Source organism: Alosa alosa, chromosome 1 (genome assembly GCF_017589495.1).
Source record: "Alosa alosa isolate M-15738 ecotype Scorff River chromosome 1, AALO_Geno_1.1, whole genome shotgun sequence".
In the NCBI taxonomy this organism is placed as follows: domain Eukaryota; kingdom Metazoa; phylum Chordata; class Actinopteri; order Clupeiformes; family Clupeidae; genus Alosa; species Alosa alosa.
In genome coordinates, this window is record NC_063189.1 from 19,444,298 (window position 1) to 19,459,211 (window position 14,914).

The following is a 14,914-nucleotide window of genomic DNA, read 5'->3' on the forward strand; positions in this document are numbered from 1 at the left end:
ACGGCTTTCCCTTTGTTGTGTTTTTTGTTGATAAAATGTGGCGACCTACCGACAAACAGAAGTTGGCCTGCAGAGTGTGACGCAATGCAACACACCTGAATGCTATCTGGCAATTGCAGCCTGTGACAGGAAACGATCAACCAGCCTGTTCGTAGCTTGGAAAGCCTATAAATGGAGTGTTGTTTGTGAGTTGTCTTTTAGTGCACTTTTTTTCCCCCCCATGTCCACGTTTTGTCACGGTCACTCAAGGTCAGTAGCTTGTACTTGTTTGTAGACCTTGTTTGTAGATGTTGCCTCTCTTGAACTACAGAAGTAAATTAAGTCATATAGGCTGGTAGATTTTAGAACATGAACTTGACATTCAAACTTGACCTGACTTTACATGGCTGATTTAATGACTTCTTACCTTTCAGTATTGCAGTGTGCAGTATCCTGTGTTGTGTCTTTTTGTCCCTGTAGGAGAAATGGAAGGTAGGTTAATCTCTAATTCACCAGCACAACGTTATATCATGTCTAGTCTATTTCTGACCGTTCTTTTTTCAGACATGAAGAATCAATATCCACTCAATGGGAATTGGGGGCATCCACTACACCACACTAGACCATTTCTCTATGTTCCACAACCCACTCAACCTTATTTCACATCCTACCCATGGAATATGAATCCATACAGTCAGTATGGTTTTCCATGGCCAGGTATGCATGTCAACATGTAATGAAATAGAGGATGAATCATTAAATTGTCAATTACATGTGCTCTTACCATGCTGATCTTTTTTAAAATTTTATTTGGTCTTGCAGCCATGTCGTATGGACGATACATGGCACCAGTCCAATATATGCAGCAGCCTTATGTAGTTCCCCAGGCTCCCCTGTATCCAACAGATTACCGAAGAAGCTTCAGCCACCACTATTCATTTCCTTCAACCCAAGATGGGAACTACCCTAACCATGCTGAGCAGTCTTCCTTGCAGCGGGAGACTGCCTGTTCTGAGGCCCAAACAGAGCCATATGATGTGGTCAGTGACACTGACCCACCTGCCGAGGATTTAGGCTCAAACCGCGCAGTCGTTTCCTCAACCCCTGCTGCTGTTTTGTATCCTGGAAAGGAAGAGGTGCCCAGTGGTTCAGATAGACCAGTTTTGGATGCACCTCTGCCTCAAAGAGTACGCTTTAACAGCCAGAAACAAGGAGACCCTGCCATTCAGCAGTCATCTCTCGGTGAATCCTCTGCTGCGTTCTATGATGCCGAATCCAGCCAGGGCTGTTTGGAGCAGTGCGTTCTCTCTGATGTGATGCCACTCGATGGCTCCTCTATTCATGATGTGTGCCTAACTGGGAAAGGGACAGAATCTGACCAACCATTGTTATCGCAGAACCTCGCGGTGCAAGATGGACAACAAATGGAAGATGGTGCGTCCACTCCCTATCCTGACTCTGGAGTGCATGATTGTGGCCCTTCGAACCAGAGTCTTGAGTCAAAAGAGGCAAACAGCCCATCCGAGAGTCTACATTCCAAAGATGACTCCAATTTGGTGAGAGGTTCTGACCCCATTCCAGAGGCTGATTCTCCGGTAAGCCCAGGCTCTGGAGATGTGGAGGACTTGCCTTTTCGCATCCTCCGCCTGCCCTGCACTAAAATGACCACAACCTCTCTGCTGGAGAAGTCTAATCCCCTTTGGTGTGCAGAGAAGGTGAGCTCCCTGCTGCCTCCCGTCAGAAGCCTCCTGAGTACCGGCAGCTACAGCTATTATCCTCACGCAGACCAGGAGCGGCAGAGCGTCCTCAGTCCATCTCTGGACGAGCTGTCCTCCAGAGACGAGCTGTTCACGGATGTGGAGGATGTGGACCTAGTCTCTGAGCCCGTCTGTGTCCAAGGCGACAGGCTGGACGATGAGGGCAATGACTCCTATTCTGCGCTCCGTAAAGGGGATTTGGGGAGTGCAGGTTCAGAGGAGCACTGCACAGCTTGCCAGGAGACTTGTTCCACCTGTGGCCTGAGCCTGAGGGCATCGAGTCCCGAGTTTGCACACGCCGACTATCCTGAGATGACCGACTGCTGTGGCCGTAGTGGGGTGTTAGACGAAGCGGACTCGGTGGAGGGAGAAGATGAATGGAGTTCTTATGAAGCCCATGAGGTCCCGGTCAACTACCGGCCACAGTCCAGCAGGCGCTCTGCGTCGCCATGTTACCGGGCTCCTACACACAGACCCAAACAGGATTACTGTGGGGAAAGTGGAGGAACAGATCGGGGTGAGCAGGGCCATGGCTACTTGAGGGAGTGCTGTGAGCGCAAAGCCGTTGGCAGAACAGACAAGAATACAGGAAGACCTTCACGCAGTGCTCCCCCAAGATCCTACTCTGGTAAGACACGTTTTTTTTTCTATCGGTTTCTTTTCTTGCTGTTGGCTTAGGCATTATTGTGCCATTTAAATCTCTATCTGTTGTATATTTCTAGACAAACAGTGGGGTGACTGCACCACGGGCCCTGACAAAGAGGGCTGGGGTAACGGTGCTGGGAAACCCAAAGCAAAGCCATGGAAACCTGGCAACAGGAACCAAGAACTGGGTAGGCCATTTTTCCCCCTAAGCGTGAGGCAGGACTTGTACTTTTTGTACGTGGCTATAGTAGCTTTTGTTTTGGTGGAATAATATTCTTGGCACACAGAATTCCCAAAGAGCTTGTGCTACCGATTTGATGCCCGTTCTCCCCCCTAAAGGCAATTATTTTTCTCATTTTTGTCATAGGTTTGAAAGCTGCACGAAGAGGGTCCTCCTGCAAGAGGTTTGAGTTGCCGAAGCCCAGGCGGAATGAATTTGATGACTATAATGACGCAGAGTGTTCCCATTACAAAAGAGGCAGAGGTAGAGTAAGGCTAGTCTCGCTTGTTTTTGGCCTCCAAGTTTTGTTTTCATTTAACATTCCAAACCTTCCTCATTTCAGGGTCTGCAAAGAAAAAGGGCACAAGATACTGAATCATGCTAATATGAACTGCTCTAATATTGTAAACTTTAAATATATATATTTATATTCTTATAACACCCTCTATTCTAGGAAATGTACACAAAGCACATTGTAATAAGACACCACTGTAAATGTATTTGTAATGGACTGCAACATTTCTTGGGCTGCGTTTCCATTGTTTGTATTGTACTTGAATGCTATGCATTCATCTTAATCCTTCCTGAGGTGTGCAGTCACTGGGCTGTGTTATGGCAGGTGCCTCTAAGCCCCTGCATGGGCAAGGTCTGATCTGGGAGGTGTAGGTTAGAACTTGCTTGATGGGGAGAGAAAGAGAGAGAATCTGCTCTTTGCACTGTCAAAGCACAACCCACTGATGCTACTCCTCAGGCTTGCATAACTATTGAACATTGGAAATGCTATCAGTAATTGGACCAAGAAATTGCCTGTTCTTTTCTCTCAGCCAGTCCACTTTAATCACTTTTTATGCATATTTTGTTTTAAAACCTGCAGAGTTGTTTTGACATGTAATATTTCCATCTTGCTTGCAGTGTCATTAAATGCTTATACTGAAACGTGTGTAGCTGCTTCCTTCCACTTCCTGTCTGTGTATGTTTGTCTCAACACTTCCATGTAGACTATTGGGTTATATTTTCTTGTTGCAGCCTTTTAATTTTTAAAACCTACTTAATAGGTTGACTAGATTTAATACTTACCATTTTTAATGGAATCTAAAGAATTCCATTGAGGAAAAGCTATGTAATCAGGGACAGACTAGGACAGTGCAGACTAGGAGGGCAGACTTCTCTTCAGCTAAAACAAACCTGTTTCTTTTTAAACTCGCGACTGAAGGCGTTGTAGACCACATATTCAAAGATCTTTAAAACAAGGCCTGTATCGTGTCTAGTCACGGAATGGGCGTGGTTTGAAAATCTATGCCTCAGGGGAGCTCAAACTCCATTGGTTGCGGTGGCGTTCTAGAGGGGTGTGTGAAAGAACCACCATGCCTTGATCAGCTGTCAAAACATTTTGAGAACAAGAAGTAACAGGACTGCTGCAGGCGAGTATGACAAACTTTTCTATGTAAAGTAGGCTAAGTCCCTCGGTAGGCCTAATGTAGACTTGCTTAATTGATGAATAATTTGCGATACAGTTTAAAAAACCAACTCGTGTCCGACAAATATTCAAGTATCTTTTTTTAGGTTAAGGACCACGCAGTCGGTGTTTTAAGGTAAATGATTCCTATGGCATTATCAGAAGAATGCATAGGCCTATGTCACTAATGTTAGCCTGAAATTAGTTGGCACCAGTTAACAGGGTGTTTGTAAACTATCCACATGTAAGACGTTGCATAACCAACTGTTGCTTGGACAAATGGGCACTCATAACATGGGCTAATCTGCGGTGATTAGGTTACCATAGGTCGAATTTGTCAATTTCTTCTTTGGTCACAACCAGCTTTGTTGCTAAGCATGGAAGTTTCATTTACCTCACGTGAACAAGTACATAGCCTATATACCGGCCCTTTTAGTGCAGGCTAACTGGTGTTCAGTAATCTACTGCCACAGAGGGGGACTTTGTCCTTTCTGTAAGATTTTCATTCTGTTTTGGCTTCCTGTTCCGTGCTTTTGTTTTTCACATATCATGGCGATGCATATCTTTGGTGAGCAAGGTTTAGCTATGAGTGGATATTCTGGTTTGGTCGGTATAGTCTACATGTTTGAACAAGCAAGCTGTGTAGGCTAGTCACTGAACAGAGGTTTGCAGTTTACAGTAGTAGCCTAAAGTTAAAAACATGTCCATGCATGACAATGTTTGCAACTGAATGGATGAGGTTTTACTTGCACCTATATAGTCCTCCACATTTTTACTCAGGAAGACTGCTTAATGAGTAGATTCCGAAGTTCTGATATTATAGGCTATCTCTAGTTTGCATGGAGGGTAGTAGCCTATGCAGTGTGATGTAGATCTAGCGGTCAACATGTTTGCCCCTCCGCCCAGATAGAGTTTGCTCATTAACTTCAGGTGATGAAAAGGACCTGGCTAGATAGATACCGTGCCTGTTATGGAATTTTACAAGGATCTGGGACATGCCAATGTCACAATCATTTACACAACAGATGGCAAAGATGACTTGACTTCATTTGGACTTTTGTATAGGCCTAGTTCAGCATGTGCAATCTTTACTTAATGCAACACAATGTAATGCTTTTACCTTAAGATAATGGCTTCTTGGTGCTATTGATCAATTGATTATTGACCCAGGCAGTGTGATAAGATAATTGAAGCCATGGGAGAGGTGTATGATGAGGAAAGCCAATGGTCTTGCATGATAACATGATTTGATTAACATAAAATCGACAGATGTGGAGCACACTGTAACGATGTCACCTGTGCATCAGACGCATAAACAGAAGCTTGAGCTGATCTTAATAGCAGGTTGCAGAACATAAATGGCTACATTTATGAACAATTAGAGCGACAACTTAAAGTAACAATTCTGATAACCCGGCGCCCCGCCCCATGGATGCTCTTCCAGCCCCCCCACACTGCAGCTGCTGGTAGAGCAAGGTGATAGGCACACACAAAGAACACACAAAGGACACATCAATAACACACAGGTCATTACAATACAGTCTAGGATATGGAGCAAGGCCTATGGACCAAAGGACAGCTCTGAACAGAACTATAAAAGAGCAATTGATCAGTTACATAGTATGACAACGTAGAACAAATGCCTTATCAAAAATGTAATGTTATCTTATTGCGCTTGACTCTTCTTTGTGCATTTCCTACCACAGCCCAGTGGTAAGATCAATCACATTATCAATTCTACCTTAGGAAGGAGCTATAGAGGAGAGGTCATTAAGGGACAGTTTCCTTATCCATGTAAGCAGGAAGACTACAACCAGAGCTGTTACAATAGACTAGAACTATTCATGTTGACCCTAAACTGTGACATGCATGTTCATTCATAGCTGGCACACACTTTAGGAATCCCTCCAGGGCCATTTTAGGGACAGTGACCAGTTCAGGTTACTGGTTATCTTTGTTGTGATATGTTTGAGCATGTCAGCTTCCTTCCATGCTCTGGGAGACTGTAATCTCCCAATATTAATGCTTTATGGCATTTATCCTGAATACTTGTTGGAAGCATCCATTCATTCTAAAATCCTGGGAACAACCTGCTCTCTTCCCTCCCCAGAGCTTTGTTCTGTAGACTGACGATACCTTGACATTTCCTGTTCTCTCTCATGCTCCTTTCCTCACTCCACAGATAAAACGAGCCCTGGATCAATAAAGAGAGCTGCACTACGTCAGAAAAAGCACACGACTGGGTGAAGAGTGAGAAGCAGAGTGTTAAGAGGCTTCATTGTGTTGAGCCACGATGCCTCACTAAGACTTCTCATCCCACATTGCAGAGAGGTTACTGCTGTACCCCCCCCAACACACCATACACAGTCACACACACACACACACACACACACACACACACTGCTGTCTTCTATTTAAGCACAATGTCTTCTCGGGGTCAGGACCCGCAGCTGGAGTGCCAGATCTGCTTTCACTTCTACAGTAGCTGGCGGCGGCCCAAGCTGTTGGGCTGTGGTCACACCTGCTGCTCGGTGTGCCTGCGGCGCATATGCAGGGCCCGGCGGGAGCTTGCCTGCCCCTGGTGCCGCTCCCTCACCCTCCTCCCCAAGGGCCTCTCCGTGTCCGAGCTCCCCGATGACCCACAGACGCTTCCCCTCCTGGTGCGCCAAGCGCCCGTGTTCATGCGCCTGCCCGGCCACGACTGCTACCTGCTGCCCTTGGCGGTGGATGCCCAGGCTCCTCTGTTGCCCGCGGAGCTTGCACCCTGCTTGGTCAGAGCCTGTCAGTTGAAGGGTGTTACCATGGTGACACATGCCGATAACAGGATGCTGGATTTGGAGAGCGGAGGAGGCGGAGTAGGAGTAGAAGGAGAAGAATACCAGAGAGAGGAGCAGGAAGTTGAACAGTCACGCTGGACAAAGGTCTGCACAGTGGTCCTCGTTGTCATCATCTTCCTCCTTCTGCTAGGCGTCATTTTGCAAAATATTACATGTGTCTCCAAACCTTTCACAATAATATCATGTGGATAAAGCCATAGAGGAGATAGATGAAGCCTCCACTGACTGTGACAAACGCTGCTGTAGAGAGGGTCTAAAGGACTAACTGCTCATTCTTTTTTTACAAGGATAGTGTTGCAGCACCAAGATCAGGATAGGAAGGTGGTGACGGGATATTTTTCTATTTTCCATTATTGTATAAAAACATTCCTAAACCTATTCCTGACCTGTTTATAAACATGTTCACAGAACAACACAGTCTTAACCTACAGTATATACATATAGACAATGGCCACTGGTGATTGGTACTGTTATACACAATCCAAAGACTGTTTTGTTTGTCTATCTGAGAATCTACTTGAAGAAATGTTAGCAATAAATGTATTCCAAGCAATCAGTTCCATACAAGTGTTTTAAAACAATGAACTGTGAAAGTGTTCTTTTTCCCTATTTCTGTAAACCTGGTATTGAAGAAACACATTGAGACAAACTGTTTTTTTAAAGGCCACCAAAATAAACTCTGAGTAAGGTCCATTTACTGTACATAGGCAGATATAGATGTGTAATATGCATATTCTTCCCAAAATGTTTCTGATGGGCAGCCGTGGCCTTGGTTAGCACTCTGGACTTGTAACCGGAGGGTTGCCGGTTTGCTCGAACCAGTGGGCTGCGGCTGAAGTGCCCTTGAGCAAGGCACCTAACCCCTCACTGCTCCCCGAGCGCCGCCGTTGAAGCAGGCAGCTCACTGCGCCGGGATTAGTGTGTGCTTCACCTCACTGTGTGCTGTACCTCAATGTGTGCTGTTTGTGCTTCACTAATTCACTGATTGGGTTAAATGCAGAGACCAAATTTCCCTCACGGGATCAAAAAAGTATATATACTTATACTACTTATATATACTTATATACTTATACTGTTCAATATTCATCACCTGCACCTTCATTTCTACTCTGGCCTTGAAATGCTCATACCAACTTGTGTAGGCTACACTCAAAAGATACAGCAGACAGACACATTTCTCACAGACAGACAGGAGGCATGAAAAGTAAAAATGTGTGTGGGAAATGTTTGCTTTGTAAGGACAGTATGGCCGCTCCAAAGACTATCAGCTTTGTGTCCTGTAAGGACAGCATGGCCGCTCCAAAGACTGCCTGACTCCAGCAGTACATACAAGATAATACTGTTTTTCTACAGCTCGTTGGTAAAGCTGTCGTCAAAAAAACAGTTAAGTGGAAGTGTTGAGGTCACATTTACAGTGATCACTCTTAAGAGGTTGATAAGCTTGTTTGACCTTGGTTAATTCACCAACAGAAGCTCTTCTTCATAGAGGATGTACACCAACCACCTCACTTCATTAGCCCACAATGTTGCCACAGTATCCATTGTAAGACTATTATTACCTCACACCTACTTTTAATCAGTTAAACCAAATAAGCTTAAATCTGTTAGTTGTATAAGGGCCAGTCTGTCCCCACTTCTGAACACAAGGCTGTGTGCACAGATATGTACATACTTTCACCAGCAGGGAGCACTGTTGGACAAAGAAATCTATGCCCAGAAGCTATTTATATATATAAAAAGGTTCACTGAAAGCATGCTTACCATGGCATTGTGCGGCAAACATTTTTAATCTACACAGTTCCACAGGCTCTCGTTAAAATGTGAAATACAGTAAGTATTAAACATTTATGACCTATCTATCTATCTATCCATCCCATGTTTGTCCACTCTCCTGTAAACAGCATGATTCTCTCTGTTATATTCTGGTATCAATGAAATGAAACGCTTGACCATATCTTCAAGGAGAATGTTGCTCTAAATTAATTTAATTTCCCACAGCACTGGTTACAGATCGATCCATATATCAATGAGGCATTCTTTTATATAGGACCTGAATATCTGAAATATTTAGTAAAAAGATGAATAATGATTATTATGAAGTTGCATTTATTTCAGTATCAACTTTCACATTATATTCTTTACCAACTTTTTATCAATTCTACGATGTAGAATGATGTACGATCAATGTAACATCCTAAAATTCAAATCAAGAGACTATAACTGTTGAACATTATATAATGTATCACATTAGTTTACTTTTAATACAAACAAACATAATGTTGCAAATGAGATACTAGTTTGAGATTGATTATGATTGTTTACATAGTTCTTCCAACCACCATCATGAAACTGATAAAGTGCAGAATGCTTTCTTATGTTGAAATGTATCTCATTTCATCTATTAATATTAATTTTATTAATTGCATGATGTATTAATGTCATCTAGTTTAAGCTTGTTTATCCTATCAGTCTGTGGAATGACCAGACAAAAGTAACAGTAGTGGTACAAATTGCAACAGGGTTTTACAGTAAAACAAGATTGTTCTCATTCAAACAATAAATTGCAACATGGGACATGATCGCACAACTTCATTAAAGTCCTCCAGAAACAGAAAATGTGGCTGTGCCAACTTAATGGAAATCTCAAAGAGGACAGCAAGGAGGCTGCAATTGTTGACCTTCGCCTTTATCTTTTGAGGGCATCAACAGCTGTTGCATGTCCTCTTGATTTTGGGTGATGCAGTCATAAAAACAAAGGGACATCTGCGCTCTATGAGGCAATGATTCCCCTTGAAGTGATCTACTGTAGAGTCTAGTCTACAATGGCCTTCCTTTGTGCCTACCTCTATGCCTGTGTTTACCTAAACCTGAAAGAGCTCCTCTGTCAAGCAATATGATATGAGACACTTTTTGTGGACTATAACAAACATATCCAAGGTTAACTAGATGAATACAGGAGCAGAGCAGAAGCACTGCCAACTCCAAACAATTTCATGAGAAACTATTATCCACTGGAGGTCTACAATCTTTTCATAAATGTGTGGGGGAGAGGGAGGGAGGACCTGTACATGGACAGAGAAATAAAAAAAATGTTTTCAGTATGCCTTCCAATATTAAGTTAAAATGACAGCTCATGAGTACTACATGTTCCCTCTACAACAAGCCTGTTTTTCCATGAACATGGTATTTTTGTGAGGCCATCTTGAACTGTGTTTTGAAACACCAAAATACAACAAAATGACTATTTGAACTATACAATGAACTATTCAAAATAAACTAAAGTTAGAGATCAGATCCTAATCGCACAATTTCATCCAAAAGGAAGTCTACGTCCTCTCTCTGAGTGGCTGGGTTTGAGAAGACACAGCGGAAGAAATTCACTTTGTCTTCCAGAGGCTGGTACCCAATCATGGTCTGTCCTTCCTCCATCATCTTGGCCTTGATTTTTGGTGCCACCTGTGAACCCACAAATTGAGCATTGAATCAAGTCCACCAAATATCCAAACAAAGGTGCACCAAGAGTGATATGTTATAAGATGACATTTTTGAATAGGGTAAATTCACCAGATGACGAACTGTTAGAGAAAACATTCAAAGTGTTTATATGCCTCACTTTACCGTGTGCAGCTTGTTGTTTCTTTCTAACCCCGCTGGCATACTTCTCACACTCTGTGGAAGGTACCAGAAGCAGACGTTACTGTGTTCTGGCTGATTTTAAAAACAGAAAAAAGAAAAAGAAATCAGTTTCTTTTTAAAGTTTTACAGTATACACTTGAAGGGCTTTAATAAATGCAAAATGCTGTAGCTCTCCAGAAGACAAGACTGACTTTGCTTTTGAAGAGCAGCTTAAAGTCAGCTCTTCCCTCCAGCTTGTCATACAGATATTCTGCATTATCCAAACATCTGTTGATCTGGGACTCAAAGCCCTCCGAGCCCTGTAACACAACACACATGCCAATAGATTAGATACACTCAGCACGATCTTTAGCTGTAACACAACACACATGCCAATAGATTAGATACACTCAGGACGATCTTTAGTTGTGACGCGTCAAGGAAACTTACAGTTTTTCTCCATCGCTTTGGTGCTTTCCTCAGATCAGACTATTAGTTCAACCTTTTAATGACATTTAGTCATTTGTGCACATTATAGTAGCAATTTCTCCTTCCTCTGAACAAATTGCAAATGCTTTTGGACATGTATGCATGTATCAGTTTCATAAAATTCTCTGCTGTTTTATAACATTATCATTTGCTTATGTCATGTCAGTCAAAATGAACTATACTTATGGATGCTGAACAGTCGTTCCCAATAAAACTAATAGCCTTCATTTCATTGCTTGAGTCATTACATACAAAATTGTTGAACTAGTTATCAAATTCTGTCACAATGCTGTAGAATGGCAAAGAGCATACAGTAAAAATGTGAAACATACGTATTCAGTGTCTTGTACTCACTTATTCCCCTAACTACAGCAATGTGTAACTTTACTGTAGTTTTCAAATGGCTGTACAAGTAGTGTATATTGCTGTCTTGAGCATGTTCAGGTAGTGTCACCGAAGTTCTGCCCTTTTTGCATTGGAAAACACTGAGAGAACTGTCATAATGAAAACATGACAAAGCCATTTGACTATCTTGTTCATAAACTATGCAACACATGCCAATAGATTAGATACACTCAGCACGATCTTTAGCTGTAACACAACACATGCCAATAGATTAGATACACTCAGCACGATCTTTAGCTGTAACACAACACATGCCAATAGATTAGATACACTCAGCACGATCTTTAGCTGTAACACAACACATGCCAATAGATTAGATACACTCAGCACGATCTTTAGCTGTAACACAACACATGCCAATAGATTAGATACACTCAGCACGATCTTTAGCTGTAACACAACACACATGCCAATAGATTAGATACACTCAGCACGATCTTTAGCTGTAACACAACACATGCCAATAGATTAGATACACTCAGCACGATCTTTAGCTGTAACACAACACATGCCAATAGATTAGATACACTCAGCACGATCTTTAGCTGTAACACAACACATGCCAATAGATTAGATACACTCAGCACGATCTTTAGCTGTAACACAACACATGCCAATAGATTAGATACACTCAGCACGATCTCTGTAACACAACAACACACATGCCAATAGATTAGATACACTCAGCACGATCTTTAGCTGTAACACAACACACATGCCAATAGATTAGATACACTCAGGGACGATCTTTAGTTGTGGCGTCAAGGAAACTTACAGTTTTTCTCCATCGCTTTGGTGCTTTCCTCAGATCAGACTATTAGTTCAACCTTTTAATGACATTTAGTCATTTGTGCACATTATAGTAGCAATTTCTCCTTCCTCTGAACAAATTGCAAATGCTTTCCTCTGACATGTATGCATGTATCAGTTTCAGTTTCAAAATTCTCTGCTGTTTTATAACATTATCATTTGCTTATGTCATGTCAGTCAAAATGAACTATACTTATGGATGCTGAACAGTCGTTCCCAATAAAACTAATAGCCTTCATTTCATTGCTTGAGTCATTACATACAAAATTGTTGAACTAGTTATCAAATTCTGTCACAATGCTGTAGAATGGCAAAGAGCATACAGTAAAAATGTGAAACATACGTATTCAGTGTCTTGTACTCACTTATTCCCCTAACTACAGCAATGTGTAACTTTACTGTAGTTTTCAAATGGCTGTACAAGTAGTGTATATTGCTGTCTTGAGCATGTTCAGGTAGTGTCACCGAGTTCTGCCCTTTTTGCATTGGAAAACACTGAGAGAACTGTCATAATGAAAACATGACAAAGCCATTTGACTATCTTGTTCATAAACTATGGTGTCAAGACTTCTCATTTTGATTACACTGGCAGTTTCATTGACATGAATACTTGCTTTGAGGAATGGACTGAGCAAGTGACATGCTTTTGCAGGTTATCCACTAGGTTTTGCAGTTTGCACTAATTGTTTTGAGAAATGCACTTGCTGTGCAAATGTTAATAGTGATAGTAATAGAGAGAAAAGCACCAAAGCGACTGAGAAAAACTGTAATGACCACACTTCTGAAGCAGCGTTGCATTGGCTAATTATTTTCTTTCCAAAGGTTTATGCCCTGCTAGTTACCATTAAAGTCATCTCAATTCTCAACTTTGTTCAAAGTATTGGTGTGTATTGGCTAGTAGTCTTAGCTGATGGAGGATAACAATCTTTAGTATAAAAAACAGCTTTACAAATAAACAGAAGCATGTGATGTGATGACTGAGTCCTTATACAAAATGCTGTAGTTTGTAAGTGAGAAACAAAGTGCCTTGGAATATTGACTTTACTTTGGTGCCTACTTTCATTTTCACCTTAAAAGACTAGAGTTCCACTGGCAAAAATAACAAGGGAAACATCATCTGTGCAATGACTTCTTATACTGTCCAACACTTTTGATCCAGATCATTGTTACCTTTGCTTTCCACATGAGCCAGAACTTGAAGACATCCACATGTCTTCCACACTGTATGGTCTTATCCCCAGTGTCATAGGAGACATCGTAGTGCTTATCAGGCTGGAACAGGTATGCTGCTCGGAGCTGATTGCACTCTTGCAAGATGCCCTGTCAATGCAACCAAAGTGAACAATGCTCTCGCTCATTTCTCTCTCTCTCTCTCTCCCTCTCTCTCTCTCTCTCTGTATGTCTGTGTGCATGTACTAATGGTAGCCTATTTTATTTCAGCACATCACAATGTGTTCATATCTGTCTTGGATTAATACCCTCTTGATAAAGGTCTAGGAAAACAAATAGGAATCACACTGGTGGTCATGTCTGGCCATATATATATATACTGTACACTACCAGTCAACAGTTTGGAGACACTTAGAAATTTCCCTTCCACTGCACTGTAGACAGAATACCAGCTGAGATCATTTCATCAGCTTTACTCAGGGCAGCAGTTTTCAGATTGCATCATAAAGATGCAGATGCAGATGCTTACATAATTGCAAAAGGGTTCTTGACTGTTGTAGAAAGAAATGGCTGGTCTTTAATGCAATATCTACATTGCCCATATCAGCAACCAATGTTGCAAAGGCACATTCTGTTCACTAATCTGATATCATTTAAAAAGGCTAACTGAGAAAACATCAGAGAACCCTTTTGCAATTATGTAAGCACATAATGTAATCTGAAAACTGCTGCCCTGAGTAAAAAAAACAATGCAAACGATCTCAGCTGGTATTCTGTCTATAATGGAGTGGAATGGACATTTCTAAGTGTCTCCAACCTTTTGGTAGTGTGTATATATTGGATGCTTAAATTCCTCTTACCTTTTTACGCACTAAAAAGGCTGAGCATTGCAACGGGACTCCCATCATTTTGTGAGGATTCCAGGTTACAGAGGATGCCCTGTTACGAAAAAAGAATTTGCTCCAAGAAAAAAAAAACAAAAAAAAAGAATATTCATGTCTGTAAACGCTTGGATATTTCTCCAACCAACCTGTCAATCCCATTCAGTTTGGCACAGTGTCTCTTAGACATCAGCAAACCACCACCCCAAGCTGCCTGCAGACAACAAGAGGATTCTCAAGCAGAAATCTATCTACTGGGCCTACTTATTATACATGAACTACTGCTATTAGGAATATTTGCAGAAATATTCATTAACAGGCAATACATCAACATGCATCCAAAGTCCATGGCGGTCACAAATGTTGGCAACGTCGTCCAGAGGGTCGAAGGCACCATAAACAGTGGTCCCTGCTGTGGCGTTGACATAAAATGGGACCAGACCCTGTAGATGGTCAAAACACTTATGATAGTCAGAGTAAACACTTATGATAGTCAGAGTAAACACTTATGATTGTCAGAGTAAACACTTATGATAGTCAGAGTAATGACAGAGTGAAGATCAGTAAGCCTAAATTTAGACTGAGCAAACACCTCTACCATAGGAATGCATTAATGCAGGTGAAAGTTTTTTTACTTCAAAAAGTCAAAA

The 14,914-nt window shown here is 41.9% G+C and overlaps 3 protein-coding genes across 6 annotated transcripts in view; 2 read left to right on the plus strand and 1 right to left on the minus strand.

Moving 5' to 3' along the window:
* The first annotated feature begins 159 nt into the window (after positions 1-159).
* buc (bucky ball) lies at positions 160-3,286 on the plus strand. Its single transcript, XM_048242822.1, has 7 exons — positions 160-249; positions 414-471; positions 544-696; positions 802-2,364; positions 2,459-2,569; positions 2,749-2,865; positions 2,945-3,286. Exons 2-7 carry the CDS (start codon positions 465-467, stop codon positions 2,974-2,976), a joined length of 1,983 nt encoding a protein of 660 aa, XP_048098779.1. The 5' UTR covers positions 160-249; positions 414-464; the 3' UTR covers positions 2,977-3,286.
* Positions 3,287-6,406: 3,120 nt separating this feature from the next.
* rnf152 (ring finger protein 152) lies at positions 6,407-7,608 on the plus strand. Its single transcript, XM_048242834.1, has one exon. The coding sequence runs from the start codon at positions 6,481-6,483 to the stop codon at positions 7,084-7,086; it is 606 nt and encodes a 201-aa protein (XP_048098791.1). The 5' UTR covers positions 6,407-6,480; the 3' UTR covers positions 7,087-7,608.
* Positions 7,609-8,983: 1,375 nt separating this feature from the next.
* Positions 8,984-14,914, minus strand: part of gad3 (glutamate decarboxylase 3) — a 54,475-nt gene continuing 48,544 nt past the window's right edge. For 2 of the 4 annotated variants that reach the window (XM_048246813.1, XM_048246819.1), the window contains exons 10-16: positions 14,591-14,707; positions 14,414-14,478; positions 14,244-14,322; positions 13,384-13,533; positions 10,722-10,829; positions 10,513-10,602; positions 8,984-10,350 (exon numbers count right to left, since the gene is read on the minus strand). In XM_048246813.1, the coding sequence (XP_048102770.1) occupies positions 10,177-10,350; positions 10,513-10,602; positions 10,722-10,829; positions 13,384-13,533; positions 14,244-14,322; positions 14,414-14,478; positions 14,591-14,707 (783 nt within the window). In that variant the 3' untranslated portion in view covers positions 8,984-10,176. The remainder of the gene's footprint in view (positions 10,351-10,512; positions 10,603-10,721; positions 10,830-13,383; positions 13,534-14,243; positions 14,323-14,413; positions 14,479-14,590; positions 14,708-14,914) is intronic. The other 2 variants (XM_048246828.1, XM_048246835.1) reach the window with 2 other exon arrangements.

Excerpts from the sequence above, each read along its gene's own strand:
- buc (XM_048242822.1), top strand. Across the intron at positions 2,365-2,458 it reads TCCCCCAAGATCCTACTCTG|ACAAACAGTGGGGTGACTGC; the intron begins GTAAGACACGTT and ends GTATATTTCTAG. Across the intron at positions 2,570-2,748 it reads CAACAGGAACCAAGAACTGG|GTTTGAAAGCTGCACGAAGA; the intron begins GTAGGCCATTTT and ends TTTTTGTCATAG.
- rnf152 (XM_048242834.1), top strand. The coding sequence starts at position 6,481 with ATGTCTTCTCGGGGTCAGGACCCGCAGCTGGAGTGCCAGATCTGCTTT.